The 19,296-nt window shown below is 39.6% G+C and overlaps 1 protein-coding gene across 2 annotated transcripts in view; it reads right to left on the bottom strand.

Moving 5' to 3' along the window:
* The window catches only part of COG3 (component of oligomeric golgi complex 3), a 95,969-nt gene that overhangs the window by 20,669 nt on the left and 56,004 nt on the right, over positions 1-19,296 (bottom strand). For both annotated transcript variants that reach the window (XM_089678789.1, XM_089678796.1), the window contains exons 16-17: positions 16,543-16,632; positions 2,474-2,594 (exon numbers count right to left, since the gene is read on the bottom strand). In XM_089678789.1, the coding sequence (XP_089534915.1) occupies positions 2,474-2,594; positions 16,543-16,632 (211 nt within the window). The remainder of the gene's footprint in view (positions 1-2,473; positions 2,595-16,542; positions 16,633-19,296) is intronic.

Below are 19,296 nucleotides of genomic sequence, written 5' to 3'. Positions count from 1 at the left end.
ATCCTGAGGGTCTGCATTCTATGTTTTAGGTGGGCGGTTTGGGGTACACAACCTTCTATTTTTACCAACCCCTGGATGCACGTGTGAACAAGGCCTAATACAGGTTTTATAATTTCAGAGAAGGAAAAAGTAAAAAAAATCCTTTCCACTAGATAATAATGGCTGACAGTGCCACGAACAGCATAGATGAAATGGTGGATACTCAAATCTAGACCTCACCTCTGAACTTGGTCTGACTCGTCCTCACTGAAAGTAGAACATTCAATCCGCTGTTCTCCCAAACTCTGGAACATGCTGTGGGACTGAAGTCCAAGCCACATTTTTAAATGGGTACTTACCTTTTCTGCTCGCTTTTTAGTGACATATTGGTTGACACAGAAATGTGCTCAAAGGCAATAAATGGGAGACATTTCTTTTGTCAATCAAGTAAAAAAAACACCAAAAAGGACATATTTGCCCTAAGACCCCAACACTGGAAGAAATGCATCACTATTAAGGTTTTGGTGATGTTCAAATGCAATCAGTTACTGCTCTAGTTACAGCAGAAGTGTTCAGAAAGTATTAATAAGCTAAAGGGAATATTTATAAAACAGTCAATATGACATTCACTGCAGGTGAATCTGTCCCATATTTAAAAACACATGCCAACACACCAGGAAGACACATCTACAATGAATATTTAAAGACTGTCACATTTACTGCTTTATAAATACATACTTCATGAAAGAAAGTTTTGAAGACATGCCATGCAATAAATGAGTTCCTCTCTATATAACAAAATTAACCCTATATAGAAAAAGTGACTGAAATGGTTTGAAGATCCCAGACAGCTTCTATGGCAAGTGATGCCGATCGGTTGTTAAGCAGTTTTTTTTGTTAAAGATTCTCAGTCATGTGACCTAAAGTAAACACTATCTCAAACAATAAAAGCTCATTAGGGTTGATTACGAAAAAGAAGCCATTCCCAAGCAAAACATGATTATTCAGTTATATCAGCATATCACAAATGAATGGTCTTTGAATCCTATTAGATGAGACTGTTAAAGAAAAAAAAAAATGCATTCCAGGGGCATCATACTCGGCTACTCTGAAGGAGATGAACTGAGCATGCAGTCACATGCAGAACTATCACTCTTTACCGAACAAGGTAGAAGATCTAATAAGAGGCGAATAAAGCAGATCCATTAATCACCATTAATCAAAAAGGCAAGGGTAAGGGTGGGCCCCCTAACCATTTTAATGTTTTGTGAAAAAAAATGTTCATCTAAATATAAAAACTTATCAGAGTGTGCTAACCAGGGGCGGACTGACCATTTGGAAACTCGGGCACTGCCCGAGGGCCCGGGGTCAGTAGGGGGCCCCATGAGATGCCCCTGGTACCTTTTTCATAGGCTTTTTTGAGTTTGGGCAAGGACACAGGGGCCCCATGATCCCCTATTGCTCGGGGACCCCATGAGTTGTCAGTCCACCCCTGGTGCTAACACATTCCATGCAGTCTTTTTTTCTTTATGTAAAACATAAATGTACATCACAGAAAAGGTCATGGCAGCTTTGCCTACCTTTGTGACATGATGGATCTCAGAGCAGTTTTTAACTATAGCAAGAAATATGTTTTTAACTGAAAAATGTGTTATTTGGTAATGCTGACATCTTTTTTAATTGATGTGACATGATTTTATTTATTTAAGATTGGTCCATTTTAAGACATTATTCACAGCATAGCATTTTGTAGCTCAAAGCTCCAAAACACCCAACATCCAAAATCTTATGTAGATTAATGGTGGCTATTCACATGATCATTCAGATGCCTGTAGCTCAATGCCTCACACTCCAAAAGCTGCATGAGCTATTTTTGAGGCAGATCTAGCCACAGACTTCCATAAACTTCAGTGGGAATCCCTGTAAACATCTGAATAGAGTGTTTTTTAGCATTTTCTTCAGGCGTATTTCAGTCATGGTTGACCACCTGAAAATGCTAGTTAGGCTTTAACACTTAAAATAACCCTCAAATGACATCATAGATCCTTTTTATTCTGGTGGTGGGCAGACCGTAAATGCTTCAGAGATTATGGGGTGCCGAGTTCAGAATAGGGGGCAGAGATGACTTCCTGGACCCATAGGAAGTGTGTTATAAACCAGAGCTGCTGTGTTTTCTTTTCCGGAATAGGTAGAACTGGGCTTTGTAGGTTTTAGCAGTTAATATAACTTCACATGAAGGGCTTGGCACACATACAAACACACACTGTATCTCAAAAGTAATGTTGTAAAACACCTCACTGCTTTTTTTTCCCCATTAAGTAGCATGTTTCAGTAGATTAGTAGCACAGCCAAGCACACAAGCAGTCATGGTACACAGACACATCATGCAAAGAATTGCAGGTGAACATGAAGTAAAACGAATGAAGACCTGTGATGAGTGATCAGAGTAGGCTCAGTATCTGTCCTACTCTTTCAGACATCACAGCGGAGATACCTCTTGTTTTCTTGAGGTCCAGGGAAATTTCCTTTATGGTGAATTCAGTGTGAAAAGGTGCAATCTGCTCACGCAGAATGAGGAGATGTTTTATCAGGAACAGCTGCCCATCGACCTGTGTCTAGATTCAAAAGACAAACTTTGGTAAACAAAGACGTTTAACATATCTTTCAAAAATAGGATAATACGTTGAAATAAATCTTAAAGTATAACCAAATTAACAATTTTACTTTTTGTAAGGTTTGCGTTTAGAATGTATGACTACACATAATGTTTGGTCTCTTTTTGGGTTGGGTGGTGAATGTTTAGAAGACTTCTTCTGTTTGCCAGCTAGGGTGAGTCACTGTCTCTAGTCCCAGTCACCGTCCCAGTGACTAAAATCACGAAGAAAGAAAGTGTTGGGTATTCCAAAATAAAAGAGTGTTTTCCTCAAACTGGAGAGATTTATTCTCAATTCCTGTTGTGTCTTTGTAATTAGAAAGCTCATCAATGGGACTCACAGGTAAAAAGATGGCTAGAGATGCACTTTAAATAGCTAAACCCCAACAGAACTCAAAACCCACAAATTATTTCAATGAAGACATGTGGTCTTGTGAAAACAAAATAAAAAAAAAAAAAATTACAAGATAAATTTTATCCTTTCCCTGTTACAGTAATTGAGAAGGTAGCAAATCTTTTTTATTTAAAGCCCAGCTTGGGAAAACTGAAAGATCTCCCATGCAGTGGGGGTGTGCCCACACTGGGAAGGGTTAACTGCCCATTTCTGTCTACAGGTCACGAAAACAAGCATTTTAACTGTACTGAAAAATTGTTATCCTGGAGTACAGTACAGGACTGGTACTCATAGACCATTATATATACTGCCACCATCAGCTGACTGGACACTGGTACAAAAGTTGGCCACCCCTAGATCGTACCCACATAACCTCAGCTATTCAGTGACGCTCCAGTTTTTAGCAAGCAATAAGCATTGATCAACACACAGAGGGGAGGGAGTTATCTAGTGTTTCAAAACAACCCTGTTCTTGTGAAAAACAAAAAAGACTCTTTTCAAGAAAAAGCTGCCAACTCCGAAACAAACCTAAACAGACATGAAGACAACCAAGAAGCCAACATTAAGGGTGAAGTCCTTCAAAGGAATGTATCTAAATCTATTTAAAGGTGATCTCTGAAGAGCAAAAAGCACCACACTGAGATTCGAAGGTGACACAGGAGGTCGAATTGGGGGAATGATATGACCAACTCCCTGTAGAACAGTCCTGATAAAAGACTTTGAGGCAAGAGGTTTCTTTGAGGATGGATAAAGCAGAAAGCAGTCTCAAGGAGGTACTCAGGGCCAGATACTGGTAAAAGACCAGACTGGAGGAAGGTTAAAAAATGAGCGACATATGATTCTGTGTCTTTGTACCATGCAAAGAAGGCCCTCTTTGTGCGATGGTATATCTTGCAGGAGTTGAATTTTCCTGCTCCTAGCAAAATGGGAACAACTGATTTAGAGATACCCCTACCATTTAGAACTTGGGTTCCAACAGCCATCCTGTTAAAGCCAGTGACTAAGAAGGATGGAATGGGGGGCCTTGGGCTAGTAAGTCTGGTCTCTTTGGAAGAGGCCAAGGCTCGTCCTCCAGAGATTTGAGTATGTTTTTGTACCATGTTCTTCTGGGCCACTTTGGTGCAATGAGAGTCATCGGGAACCTTTCCTACCTTGTACAGCAGTTGAGTAGGATCTTCATTGGAACGAAGGCATAAGCGAGTTACAATTTCACCAGAACATCTACAGTGAAGAAGGTTAAAGGTTTCCTGTTCTTGGCTGTGAATTTGTGATCAAATCTGGAGGCCAGAATTTCTGCATCTGGTTTTTCCCACCTTTGGCAATCTGTACATGTATTGGAGTACAGACTTTGCTAGTGTCTTAGTACCCATAGAGATCTAGTTTGGTTGTGGAAAATCAGGTGCTGTTGGGCAAAGAATAGTGCACACCACAACAATTAGATTAGAAAATCTATAGCTTGTACTTTAAAAGCTTCAGGGGAGGGAAAATCCTCTGTTGCCCACAAAATCAATATTATCATTACCTTCTTCCATATCTTCAAGTCATTGAGGTTTTCCCTTCTGATTCCTGAACAAGATCAGGACGTGTAACATTTCTGGCCTCTGGAAATCAAAGGTTTTAGAAACGCTTAGAGTTTTCATAATTCAGACACATTGTCAGAGAAATCTAATTTTGTCAGACAGGCTGCATGCCACAGAGGCAGCCAGAGTGAGATGAGGGGAACAGTGTCCAAAAAGGACATTGCTCCGGGACAAGGAAATAGCTTTCACCTTCAACAGTGGTTCTGCGTTTCCTGTAGGCTGTATATGGAACGTATGCTATTAGGCCCTTTGCCCCAGCTCACTTGTGCCTGTGATCTGCCAGTGTCCAGTGGGGCATTCACATTTCAGGAGTGTGGCATGGATGGAGTTTTGAGTATCAGCTATGACCCAGGCACTGAGTTTCTGTGGCTGTGTCAATCTAAAAGATGGATGCAGTAATGCAGCAATAGATTGTGTACATTCTTGGTGGAACAGGTGGGTGAAAACATGTCATCTTTGAGGTATGATGCAATTATCTCATCCTTTTGAAACCAAGTACAGATGGGAAACAACAAATTTAAAAATGTTCACTAAAGCATTAGAGACCAAAAAAGGCAGGGGATGCCACAATAAAGTATATAATAATTCTCAATCCTCTGCCTGCTGAACCACATAATGTGCTATGACCTGACCCACAGAGGTCTTCAGGGTCTGGGAACCATAGAAATGAATCATGGCATTTTGTTCTCAGGTGAGCACTTAATGCAGAGTCCAGTACCCCAAAAAAAAAAAAAATTACAGGCTGCCCTTTCACAGTGGTTGCCACAGTATGGTCCCCAAGGTACACAGAGTGTAGCTGGTAGTGCAAGCAGGTAGCTAGTACAAGTCAATAAGCAGTCAGATGTTGAAAGAAGATTCACATGAAAAAACTTTGATGGTTTAAAATAAAAAATACTTCTCCAGATGAGAACAGGGCCATCACCTAAGGACACTAGCAGAAAACTGGAGACTCATGCAGTGAGCAGTTTTATAGGGAACACTCTATGGGAAGACCTAGCAAAAGTTTGGACAGTGTTCAATCACCTGAAAGTAGCAGCATATACTGTAACCATTGATCTATGAACACCAGGTCTGTGTCTTGTACTGTATGATTAAGATAAGCAATTTTACTTACCTGATCCTCCTCTCCCTCGACAGACGGCGCTCCGCTCTGGCAGTGGATGCCCCTCTGTGTCTACACATCCAATGCAGAGCTATAGGCCCTGCATCTGTCTTGAGGATGGCAGAGTACATCAGACCACCAAAAATCAGAGAGAAGAAGCTGCAGGAACCACTCTAACAGCACAAAATGAGCAGGTAATGTTTGCTGTGTGGGTGAAGCCCCAATGCAAGGGAGGACTTTTAGTTTTCCTTGTATTCAGCTTTAACAATCTATTTGTACCTGATTTCATACTGCAGACCCTTGCAATATAAATATGTGTATTATGGGAATCCAACACCCTAGCAAACCATGTGAGCATGACAGTTTCCACAGCTCTGAACATAAATTCCCATTATTTTAATTTGAAACCTGGACAGATAATTTGGAAAGGAGTTTCTAAAAAGACAGTTGTCCCATAGACACCCCAAAAGAAGAGCTATGTACTGTAATTTTTAGTACTTCACATACTACTACAAAAAAACAAAAGAGAACAGCATTAAATATAACATACAGCAAACCTGAAAGCAAACAATGACTACAAGAGTATATATTTTACCAAAGATCTCAAGTTTGCAGCACTCCAAAGAGCTTATTAAATAAAAATATATTACAGCAACATTTCCATCTTATACGACAGTTTCAGGCCACAGAAAGCCCTTCTTTAGGCAGGAAAACATGCCACAAAACAGCCCTTCTTTAGGTTGTATAACAGAACATGAGTTTACCTACCTTAAGGAGGGCTGCTTTGTGGTCCGAAATGGTTGCATAAGATGGAAATACTGCTGTAAAATATTTTCATTTCATAAACCGTTTGGAGTGCTGCAACGTTCAGATCTTTATTACTCTATATTGAGGCAAAGATGGGATAGCTTTCATTGCACCCTGTACACAAAACCCAGGTGTGGCTCCCCTTTCCGAATGTGTTGTGTGTCTGTGTATACACACACACACACACACACACACACACATATATATATATACATACACACACACACACATATATACATCTATATATATATATATATACACATACACACATACCTCATACACATACAAACTGACGTACATGTGTGTTCAAATAGAACACAAACTGGTACATGGATTGGCAACAGTTTTGTATTCCAAAAATAAAATGTATTTCAAATACGTACTATGTAAATATAAATGCTATGCAATTTTAAAAGGTATTTTGAGGTTTCCAGCGAACGTGCTATATGCTCTTGTATTGTGACCCAGTGATCTTTATCAGAATGATATGGATAAGGTGTGACATTCAGGACTGCAGAGCACAAGGTGAAATAGGATAATGGCCCATTTGTATATAATTCGACTCGACTGACCGGAACACGAAGGACATTCCAACATCCCTAGGGCAACATTGCAGAAAATATTACAATGACTAAACTGACAGCATCCCGTTGGGAAATTTACTAGGTTTATTCAAAGAGCGAACATGAAGATATGTTAATTCAAAAAATGCTAAACAAATCATGTTCCTGCCATTCGTTTCTTAAAAGCTGACAATGACTCCTGAGCTATATGCAGAATGTAAATCCAGCATTTGTGAAAGAAAATCTTAAAACTTCAGCACAGTGGTACAGTAAAAGATCAAGGGAACATGGACACGCTGACCCCAACATTACAAAAATATATTTTGTTGTAAATGTTTCTTGCACACTAAAAGCACGCTTTACACATGCAACAACTGGCAACTGTGCATCTGCTAAGTGAGAAAGACTGTCCGCAGATGAGGGTGCAAAAAAAAAAATTTAAAAAAAAGTTCATAACAGCAATAGGTGTCCCTTCTCTTCTGTGAAACAGGTCTTATAACAAGGAATACTATCTTGCCAAGTGGTAATTGAGATTAGAAATATTTATTATATAAAATCCCTTTTAACAAGTCTTTCTTTCAGCTGAATTGTTCTCAAGGTTCATTTAAAACGGACTATACATAATGGGGTTGCTTTACTAAAACTGGAGAGTGCAAAATCTGGTACAGTTTTGCACAGTAGCCAATCAGCTTCTAACTTCAGCTTGTTCAATTACCCACTTGCCCTCCAGAGGATTTACTGACCAGGCCATTTTTTTGCGTTACGGTGCTGCATTACTGTAACTGATAATTGTGCGGTCATGCAACGCTGTACCCAAGTTAAATTTACGTTCCTTTTTCCCACAAATAGACCTTTCTTTCATGGTATTTGATCACCTGTGCAGTTTTTATTTTTTGCGCTATAGTAAAAAAAAGACCGATAATTTTGAGGAAAAAAAAAAAAACAATATTTTTGACTTTTTGCTATTAAACATGTCCAGTAAAAAAAATATCATCATAAATTCAGGCCAAAATGTATTCTGCTACATGTCTTTGCTAAAAAAAAAAAAATCCCAATACATGTAAATTAATTGGTTACATAAAAGTTATAGCGTTTTTTTTGTGTTTTATATTTACTAGTAATGGCGGCGATCAGCGACTTATAGCAGGACTGCGGCGGGCATTCTGACACTATGGGAAACTGACTTGGTGTCATGGACATCCCCAGTGACACCAATACAGTGATCAGTGCTAATAAAAATCACTGACACTGTAATAATGGCACTGGGCAGGAAGGGGTTAACATGTGGGGCGATCAAAGGGTTAACTGTGTGCCGTTTTACATAGTGTGCTTCACTGTAAGCATACTGCTTTGCATGGCTGTGCTATGCACAGCCATGCAAAGCAGTGTGCAGGAGCTGACAAGAGAGAGAACTGCATTGTTTACAAACAGTTCTCTCCCCCGTCGGAGATGCTTGGCAATCACTGGGCGCCAGCGAGTAATCACCAGCCGAGGCCTCGAATGGTGGCACGGGTAGGGCACGCGCCCCCTACCCGGAACTGCAAAATCACATATATATGTATATACATATAGGGTGGACGGGAAGCAGCTAAGCTTTGACAAAAAAACCAAACAAAAAAAAAACAAACAGGAAGTACAAAAAAAAAAAAAGCGCAAAGGTGTAAAAGGACATTTAAGGTGCTAGTTTTATTCCACATAATAAAATAAAACATATACGTCCTCCCATAAAAACATGAATTCCGTTTTAGAGGTCGCTAGCCATGGCCTAGCAATCACCTTTTCCTCAGGCAGTGTGATCTGTAGGCTTCCATGTGTGCCTTGGTCCAGGTGTTTTCGGCAATATCCTGTCCCATGTGTGCCCGCTTCGCTCTCTCTCTCTTTCTGGGTCAATCCTTGATCTGAGCAACTGTCAGTATGGTGCTTTTTCCTCCTCTGAAGAAAAAGCCAACTCAGAAAAATGCATAGGGATTTACCATCACTCCACCTTCCTAATTTCATGTTATATTTATTGGTGACCTTTTGGTCTTGCTTGGTTATTGTTCAAAGAGGTAAGGTGTGAAATGGGGTTCACTGTACTGAAGGGTTCATGTTCTTACCTGTTTTTACAGGAGGGAGTGCATGTTTTAATTACATGGAATAAAATGTAATATTTTTTATACATCCAATGTGTCAAAGCTTTCTATCCTGAGGGTATACAAGCACCTTAAAAGTCCTTTACGCTTTTGCTCTTTTTTGTACTAATTTGGGCCGCTTATCAACAGTACGCTGTTGGATAAGACAAACCAACTGTGAATAAAAAAAAAAAAAAAAAAATTGGAAGTTGATAGGATTCTAATAACAGCTGCACCAGATTCTGAATGCTCCAGTGGTAGTAAATCAACCCATATTAGATTTTCAAACAAAAATTTGTACGAAAATCAACAACTTGACAAATGTCGTTCCAAAGTAGTTAAAAATTTTGTTTGCTTTTAAAAAAACTTTCAATTTTGAAACAACTGGAATTTACTGAACAAAACCACATACACTGTTAGAAATTTGTTTGTTCAAAAGAAAGCTTTATTAGTGAAGTCGAATCGAAATTTTCTTTTTTTTTGGAACAAAATTCTACTGGCGTATACCCAGCTGAAGCAAAGATATTTGAGATTTGTAAAGAAAAAGATTTCTTCAAGGTTTTTATGTCTATCTATAACTCCAGTAAGGTGATGTCCCCTAACTCCCTGATATACAAAAAGCAGAAATGGGGGAACCTGGGTACGCGGGACAAAATAATGCAATAAAACATTGACAGAGCTTCTATTTCCTTGCTCTACTCTAAGTGTTTTTGTGGTTGGCTATCTCCATTGGACAGACTTCCAGTTTTCCCATCTCACTGCCCCATTGCACTGGACAGGAAGTAAGGGGAAACCTCCCCAGAGGGGAACACAGACAGTAATAAAAGCCTGTGTATATGGAAGGCAAAGCTCCTATCCTCTGAATAACTAATGCTTTGCAAATGGTCAAAATGAGCTAAAAATTAAAAGAATACTTTATTTTCAAATATTTCAATCTGAGACCTTTTAAAAATACATTCAGAAAAAAAAAAAAATGAAAACTTCAAATGCTCAGTGGTTCAGTTCTGCTACTCACGTGCCCATTGTAGGCACTTCTGGCTGTGGACATGGGTCAGCATGGGCACCCCTGAGCAGTCAGACTACACAGCCCTAGGAACAAAAAACTGCAATGCACGGTGTGTTCAGACACTTTTCTATCAGAACCGGCAATTATTTTTTAGCAATTTCAGCTATAGTCACTCTTCTATTGGATCAGGCTACATGCACCAGCCTTCCCTCCCTACATGCATCAATAAGCCTTAGTGGTCCATGACGCTGTCGCCAGTTCGCCTTCCTTGGACCACTTTTAGCAGGCCCTGACCATTGCAGACTGGGAACATTTCAAAAGAGCTGTAGTTCTAGAAATACACTGAACCAGTAATCTATCCAAGTCGCTCAAATCCTTATGCTTGACTATTTTTTCTGCTTTCAACACATCAGCTTCAAAAGACAACATGTTTACATGCTGTCTAATATACTCCACCCACTTTCAGATGCCATTGTAACAAGATAATCGAAATTATTCAATTCACCTGTCAGTGGTCATAATGTTATCGCTAACCAGTGCAAAGTTCAAGATTCTCCTTATTTAAGTCTCAAAGAGCTTGGATTGTTCAATGACCAGAATAGAGTAGATGTAAATTTCTCAACTCTAATTTTGCCAAAGGACTGGAAATATTCAGCACATAACACGGACCAAGCTTTACAAGGTTGCTGTACATTTAACAGTTCACATCATATGTTCACACATCATACGGGCCAAAAAAATGGCAAAGTCAGATAGCAAGGTACAAAGGTATACCGCTCAGGCAAACAATCCAGATCAATCCACAACAGGTGCAGGCTCTAGCTCACCACCACACACAATGCAATAGGAAGAAGGGTCAGCCGCACACCGGAGGATAGATGAATATAGTGTGTATTTATTGATCCATTGGACACAACACCAGGATATGAATACAGGACCTATTAACGGGTTTCACACGTTCTCGTGCTTAATCATAACCAATGATCATGATTAAGCACGAGATCGTGTGAAACGCGTTAACAGGTCCTGCATTCATGTCCTGGTGTTTTGTGTGTCCTATGGATCTATAAATATACACTATACTCATCGATCCTCCGGGGTGCAGCTGACCCTTTTTCCTATTGTAAAGTCAGATAGCAGATTTCATGTACAGCATAAGTAATATACATATGCGTTAATGTCTGGGTTGTCAATCTTAGTATGGCTGTCCCTCCACATGCTATCAGTCACACCTTAATAAGATTGCCTGCCATGTGACCTCTGGCATACATGATCAAAAAATGTTTAATCTGATCATTATACCTTTCAATTTCTGGATTGTGTCAAATAGCCACACATAATTCACTGGAAATACATCTCAATAAGCTTGACAGTGTAATGTGGATCAACAAACATGGGGCAGAGGTGTATGTCCCTCAGGTTCAGGTACACTCAGAAGAAACAGTTGTCACTGTCTATATAGTCCACTCGTCAATGGAAATCTCCATTCTGATGGGTATTAGGGGTAACGTTGTTGTGATGCCCTAAAAGGCATAGTTCATCTTTACCAAAAATAAACCGGTGTCTGTAGATAAAAACAAACAAATTGTGCAACTTTGACCAAAGTTGAAGAATGCCCTTGCTATAGATGTAGGCCATCTACAGATCTCATGAAGCCCGGCTGAAAAAACGTCCACAGATCACATTTCCCCTTCCAGCCTTGTTTCTAGGATATTGATAAGACATGCCCAGCTGCCACTGTTCACCTCCACCATATCCCCTGATGCAATAGCTCTGAGCTCAGTGTTGGAGAGCTCACTCTTGTGACGGTAGAGGTGAACAGTAACAGCTGGATGTGTCTTAGCAATGTCCTAGCAACAAGGCAGGATGGGAAGATGCAATCTCTGGGAGTTTTTTAGTGAAGCTTCATGAGGTACGTAAACTGTCTAAACCTATAGCAAGGGAATGATTCAAACTTGGTTAAAGCTGCGCATTTGTTTTCTTTTTTTTTTTTTTAACAGACGGCCTTTACCTGCATAGGAAATTTTGTGGTAATGGTGAACTAAGCTTTTTCAAAAAGGTGCTACATTAATAGTAATAAAAGTTTGACAGAAGATTTAATCCTTTCACACCCTATCCAGAAACATAAAAAAAGTATGGCTTGAGTAGGGTTCACAAAAGAACCAGATTGGGCTAATGCAATGTTCACAACGTTGAATAACGATTTCATACGCTTACTCATTAAATCTTGAGAGGTGTGTCATCATTACTCTATTATTAGGCCTCCTTCATACAAGATGTTTTAATCCAAGCTGTGGCTGTGTTTAGGGTCGGGTAACCCCACCTGCACAGATGTCACAATGGCATCATTGGCTGTGTCCGTGAAGCCACTGTGTCCTAACAAACAGCACTGGGCCTGCCGACATGGGGATCCACGCAACACCTGTACATCCCTGTGCCGGTAGAACTCTGCCCTGCATGGATCTAAACACCCCATTGTGAATTGAACCTGTTCTAGAGCGTATCGGGAGAGCTAACTTTGCCCACAGAAGGGCTTTAAAGCGTCCATGTGTTCCCTGCAGCAGAAAACAGACTATATTAGTCTATTTGGCAGACCACTTCTATTACCTCTCCTCTTTTAGGAGTGTCAGATGCCATGTACCTACATAGGGGGGTTGGAGGAAAAAAACTAGCGTAAGGTGGAGACATAGGTATTCGACACGCCAAGTCAATGCTGAAGAGGCTTTAGAAGGCTGCAGCACTGGAATGAAAGAAGAGAAGCAGGCGGCCAGAGAGACAAATAGACTGCCTTCTACTGCAGGGGAGTACTGTCTTTAAATCTTTAGATGCCCTCTATAGGAGGGTCAGCAAAATGTGATCCTATCCTAGAAAAGGATTTCTGAAATAAAATGGATTGCTGAAGACAATAAAGCATATATACATATACTGATATTAAAGCAATAAAGCAAAAAAGTGCCCTGTAAATACCATTTAAAACCTCCAAAATCTTGATTGGCGCATTTAGAGGTGCACGATATGCAACCTTTTGTTAACATACAGTGTTGAACGATAATAGCAGATAGACAGCATAGTTACTTTTAAAAAAAAAGGAAACACTTCACAGAGAAACTTCAATAGTTTGCATAAGCGTAACATAAAATTTTAAATGCCATTTACCCACGACTCCTGCTTATAGTATAAGATTGGACAGAAAAAAAATGAGATTTGAATTACACTTTAAATGTCACTGAACCATTCCTCTGAAAACATTTATGTATCCTGCCATTTCCTTGTAATCTGCTCAACCAAATGACGTTTGTATGTGATATTTCACTGTATGTCATTGAAGCAGTTGATGTCCAAATTAATTTTCACTTAAAACAAACTTATATTAAAACGCATGCATTTGTTTTTTGATGAAAGATCAAATTGTACAAATACACAAAGCTCACAGAAGCTGAAAATGGGAAATTAATTGTTTATTAAATCCCTGCAAAAAAGGTGTATGTTGTGTGAAAGACAGGTGAGTGGGTGTCAAATGATGAATAGGCTAGGCAGTGATTGCATTTGAGGAGTGTGAAGGAGCAGGACTTTACATTCATGCGCCTAGCTTTGTCTTACAGTCCAAAGACCTCACAGCTAAAAGTAATCCCTTCTATCTGACAATCTGCAGCTAACAGATTCAGACGTCTTCCTCAGGCAGAACAAATTCTGAAATCGTGTTTATTCATCTAAGCCCAAGCAGTGAGAGGGCAGAAGCGGAGGATGGCAGGTACTTATTCTACTATATCAATCCACTAAGTACTTGAGACAGCCAGAACCCATGGCAAAAACAGAGCACAAAGAAACACACACACACACACACACACACACACACACAATGGATATTATAAGCACGTGTACAAACAAAATAAAAAAACACAAAATGTACCGTCTAGAGAAAAAAAAAACTGAAAGAAAAAAAAAATCACTATCCTGATAAAAACATTAAACTGCTACACAGGCTTTACTCTGTCAGTGCCGGTTCACTTATATGCGGATTGGATGTGGTTTGAACTGCATCCAACCTGCATTACATGTGGAATAACATTGCTTCCTATGGTGCCTGTTCACTTATGTCCAGTGCACTGGCAGTGCGGATTGAATAAGAGTCCTGACCGATTTCTGAGTAGTGAAGTCAGGTTCAGGTACGGATTACAGGCCATTGACTTCTATGGGAATTACTTCTGAATGTCATCAGTTGTGAACAGGATTTCAGTTCAAGTTCAGGTTTCAGCACAGTATTCTCCCCCCCCCCCCCCCCTCTCCACGTCAGCAAAACAAAAAAAAATCCTTGCAAGACTGCATCCAAACCAGCCCTGAACCTGTGAACAGTAAAATCTACAGCTGTGTCACAACAACTGGTCCTGAACCCTGGAGCAAATCTGCACTGAAACCAGACCTTGAAATCTGGAACATATGTGAATCAGCACTCAAGGTACCCACCTTACTAAAAACGTTACTCCCCTCCCCCCCAGCTAATCTAATATATAAAACAAATAACTAAATGGTCCAAATACGTACCTAAATCTGCTGTCATGTGGTGCACCAGGTCTGGTTTCTTTTTTCATCTGGACTGCAGAGTGAGAGGTTTCTTTTTTGGAAGTCCACTTCGCTGCCTTGCGACAAACACTTCCCACTGGGACTATCATTGGGGTCCTCATAGGGTCCTAAATGCTCCAGAAACCAAAGACGTTGTAGTTGCAGGACACAAACTACCACATATTTTTTTATTAATCCCATTTCGGGAGAAGAAAGTGATATCCGTCCACGGATTTCTTCTCCGGAAATGAGATTAATACAAAATATGTGGTTATACATATGAGCTAAAATGCATGGGTGGTTATTACCTACTTTGGTAGTTTGCGTCATGCAACTACAACTGGTTTCTAAATTTAGTTAGGTTAACACCCACGCCATCTAATTCAGGTGCTCAAACTTTGAGCTCAACCTTAGGCTACCTCGCCTATATTTTTGTGGTAAATCTTACATTTTTGATTGTCCTAAATATTCAAGCAGCGGCATAAATAACATCATGATAGGACATGGGAACAAGAACCACCAGCAGCAGAACAGACTGCGGTGGCAGATCTTTAGTCTTCACTACCAAAAGAGGGGCTGCAGAGGTTCACATGATGGAAGACTTAAGCCAGTCACAGTTGTTTCGAGATTCAAACCATGTATGGGCAGGCTGAATGTGTCCAAGTTGATCAATCGATCAACCAGCTTGTCGGATTTTACATGTTATTGTTAATGGCTATTATAGCCGCTAGCAGTAATCACTGTGTTCTCCCGGCAAAGACAGCTTCCCGTGAACCCCCTTCCCCTGCTTGGAGAACACAATGGCTTTGCGGGAGGGATTCCCCCATCAACACTGACTGTGCGATGGGGGAATCAAGTGATTTTCTTTATTGCAACCACAGAGCAATTTGCTCCATCTATGGTTGGCTTTAAGTAAGTAAAAGATTTTTTTTTTTTTTTTTAAAAAGGGTTATGAACGGGTGGGGCAACATTTGCCCTAGGATGGGCTTTAACAGTTACCCATTTACTATAATTTACAGGCACTGAAATTCTCTAAAAAAGTCATAAAATTCAAATGTTTCCTGCTTGTGGGTGATTGGCTTACTGCTTTTCTAAGAAGCCCACATTGAGATCAAAATTAAGCTTCAGGCATCCCCTGCAATAAAAAAACTTCACTAAGTAGTTATAATGAAGGCAGATCCTTCTGTTCAGAAAACAGTTTGAGAAGCAGAATGGTGAAACAAATACATTAAACACCAGAGGAAATTATAACACTGAAAAAAAAATTGCTAAAATCCTTGTAGTATGTACGTATAGTCTACCAAGAGGGGAGTAATTTTATTTTATTTTTTTTTTTTTAATAAAAAAGAAGCAAAACTAGACCTGCAAATTGAAAATACATCCTTTTACCCAGGAGATCTGCTTTTCCTCTAGGGGTTTTTGTATAGTGGTGCCCAACTTAAAAGGGCAACATTTAAATAACTTAAAGGGTTCAAGGCAACAATCCCAAAATGCTGAAGTCTTCTGAAATGCACTAATAAATATTTTCTACACTTTTGTCTGAAAAGAAGGGCTTTAAAGTTGTATAGATTAAAATGTGCTAAAGTGGCTGGACTTTGACTGCAAAAAGTAATTTAGAATTTAATTATGCTCTTCAGTGAGAGTCATTAGTCGCTGGTGAAATAAATGGTAGAAGGCAAACACAGAATTCAATTATTCCACACAAGCAACCAAAGGGAAAATCAGGACACCCAAAATTTTGCAACAATGTAATCAATAAATGCACAAAATAAAGCTATTCTTCTGACCTTGTTTTTTGTAATGGCATCGGAAGCACCCAACAGAGACTGAATGCACGCTGACAGAGCCTCCTGAGACAGACCTTGGAAGACTGCTCTCTAGAAAAACAAAAATACTTTAGTAGACATAATATATAAATAATACACAAGTAATTCTTCTTATGAATAAGATCTGATAATACAATGTCTACATTGAAGTTGAAATTAGTCATTTTAGTGTTTTATAAAACTTAACGAAAAAAGGTCTCTGAGGTCTCTTATACTTCTTATTGATTGAAATGTATATGTTAGTCCTCATGCACACTGGACGTTAGGGTAACGCTGGTAACATTAGCTGTGTAAAGTCACGTTAAAAACCTGAGTTTTTCAGCTTTTTTGCATTAGCATTTACTGGAACTTTGCTGTGCTCTTTTTTTTTTACCAAAGAAAAAATATTTTTTTGGTCAAAAAAAATCCAAAAACGCCAGTTTGCGGCGTTTTACTGCGTTAGAGCGTTTTTACAGCTAAAAAACTCCTCTAGAAACCCACTAGCCCTGGGTTTTTTTTTCCAGCCAAAAAACATTGATTACAGTCTATGTGTGCATGGACACATAGGACAACATGCTGGGGGGTTTACTAGCTGTAGAAAACAACGTCAAAAGCAAAAAACAGCCGCTGTAAAAACATCCAGATTCATGGGACCATATTACAAGTCTTTTATTGATCGATAGTCCACGATTCATGGGCGTTGCAACACGCTCTCTTCTTTGGAGCATTAATAACACAGGTCTGCAAAAAAATTTTTCTCAAGGGCTGTTTTGGTTATTCCACATAATCTTTATTTTTTTTGGTGCGCTGAATCCGAAAATGACCTCCATTTTGTCATAGGACATCACGTTTCCTGACAATTTAGGTAACTATGTTAAATAAGGCAATACCTCAAAATAAATGGAAATAGACTTATAAAATTAAAGTTTTATTACAATTTTTTCATGAAAATCCTTTTTTGAACTGAATTAAGCTCACCTACACACACTAAACTCGATTCTTCTTCCCTGTGAGGCTCCTCTTGGTGTATTTACACTTGTGAGTATCATCTGGAATGTCTCTGTGAAGCATCCAACAGTAGTCTGCCATCATTGTAATGCTCCATTTTCCCTGGTATCTCCTTTCCATCTCTTTAATGTCTTGGTGGAATCGTTCACCTTGTTCTTCACTCACAGCTCCCAAATTTTCAGGAAAGTAGTCAAGGTGGGATTGGAGGAAATGCACTTTCAAACTCATCAGGCAACCTAAAGCTTGAAATGCTTTCAGCATTCGTCCGACGATCTTTTTGTAGTGAGGATCTTTGTTATTGCCTAAAAATTTCTGTACGACTTCTTTAAATGCAATCCACCCTTCTTTTTGAGGATCCGTCATGGTATTGACAAACTCTTGATCAACTATAAGCCTTCTAATGTCTGGTCCGACGAACACACCTTCCTTCAAATTTTGCCTCCGACAGGCCTGGACTGGTGACCAAGTATTTGAAGCATTCCCCATCTCTTGGAAGTGATTTTACGAATAGCTTCATCAATCCCAATTTTATGTGGAGAGGTGGTAGAAGAACTTTATGGAAAGGTACCAAAGTTTCTCGAAGGACATTTTTTTCACCGACTGTTAGCACCCTCGGCTGCCAACTCTTCTTGGTCCAGTGATTTTGCTGGTCTCGACTGTCCCATAAACACAGAAAACAAGGGTATTTGGTATCCCACCCACTGGATTCTTCAGGAAAGATTAACCCCTTCTACCATTAGAAGCACAGACTCAGGGCTGAGGCTTACACATACAGCATGCTGCTGAGTATCCCAGTAGTCAGACATGTCACTCAGAGCAGCACTTGTATTCACCCCCTTTGCAGGGGGGGAGGGGCAGAGATTGTTTACCTGCAAATAACAACAAAGGGCCAGAAGAGAACTAGGGAAATGAGGAAAAATATTTTTTTTTCCCTAAAACTTGCTTAGCTTATGTATATATTGCTGACCATCAGATTTACAGTGCTATATCTTTTTTTACATAACTCGGGCAACCCCTTTAAGGTTTTTTTTGGCGTTTTATATCTTAAATGCACTTATGTGAATTAATAGTAATTTGGACTTTAAATTTGGTTAAAAACCCATATAAAAAAAAAATACCAAAAATTAAGAAAATTTGATAACTCTGAAGACAATTTTGCATTTTGTGGCAAATCATGACGTCTAGGAGTTTTTTCAATATTTTATTTGTTTTCAGCACACCAAAATACATGGAAATTAGATGAAAATAATCAAACAGCTTTTTAGTCGCAGACCTGTGTAATTCATCACTAGTGGTTTTGTAATTGCAGCTCGCCTGTGAATGTTTTGCTTATGGATTTCCCTACGAACAGTTTTTGTGGACATGGACTTTGGAAGACTGAGATTGAGCTCTGCAGTCACTTTTGCAGCAATTGTTTTCTTATTCCGGGTCACAATCCTACGGAATGTCCTTGTCTCTTTCAGGTCAGTTGACCATGCTTATCAGACAACATTTTCCCGGAAACTGTATGTGCCATCATAACCTTTGATACTGCATTTTGCAACACCGCAAATAAACTGGCAGCTTCAGTCACAGAGGCACCAGCTAAGTGGGCACCAACAATTTGCCCTCTTTGAAGATCAGAAAGCTCTGACACGATTCCGCATTTCTAGCAGCACTTGATGAAAGTGAGGCTTCCCACCTGTTAGCTAGGTGTCTCACCACATAGTGGCAGCTTACAGCGCGAAA

The sequence above is a fragment of the Staurois parvus genome, unplaced genomic scaffold, assembly GCF_062004578.1.
Source record: "Staurois parvus isolate SC_StPar_1 unplaced genomic scaffold, SC_StPar_1.0 ptg000017l, whole genome shotgun sequence".
Lineage (NCBI taxonomy): Eukaryota > Metazoa > Chordata > Amphibia > Anura > Ranidae > Staurois > Staurois parvus.
This window is presented reverse-complemented; position numbering and strand designations above follow the sequence as displayed.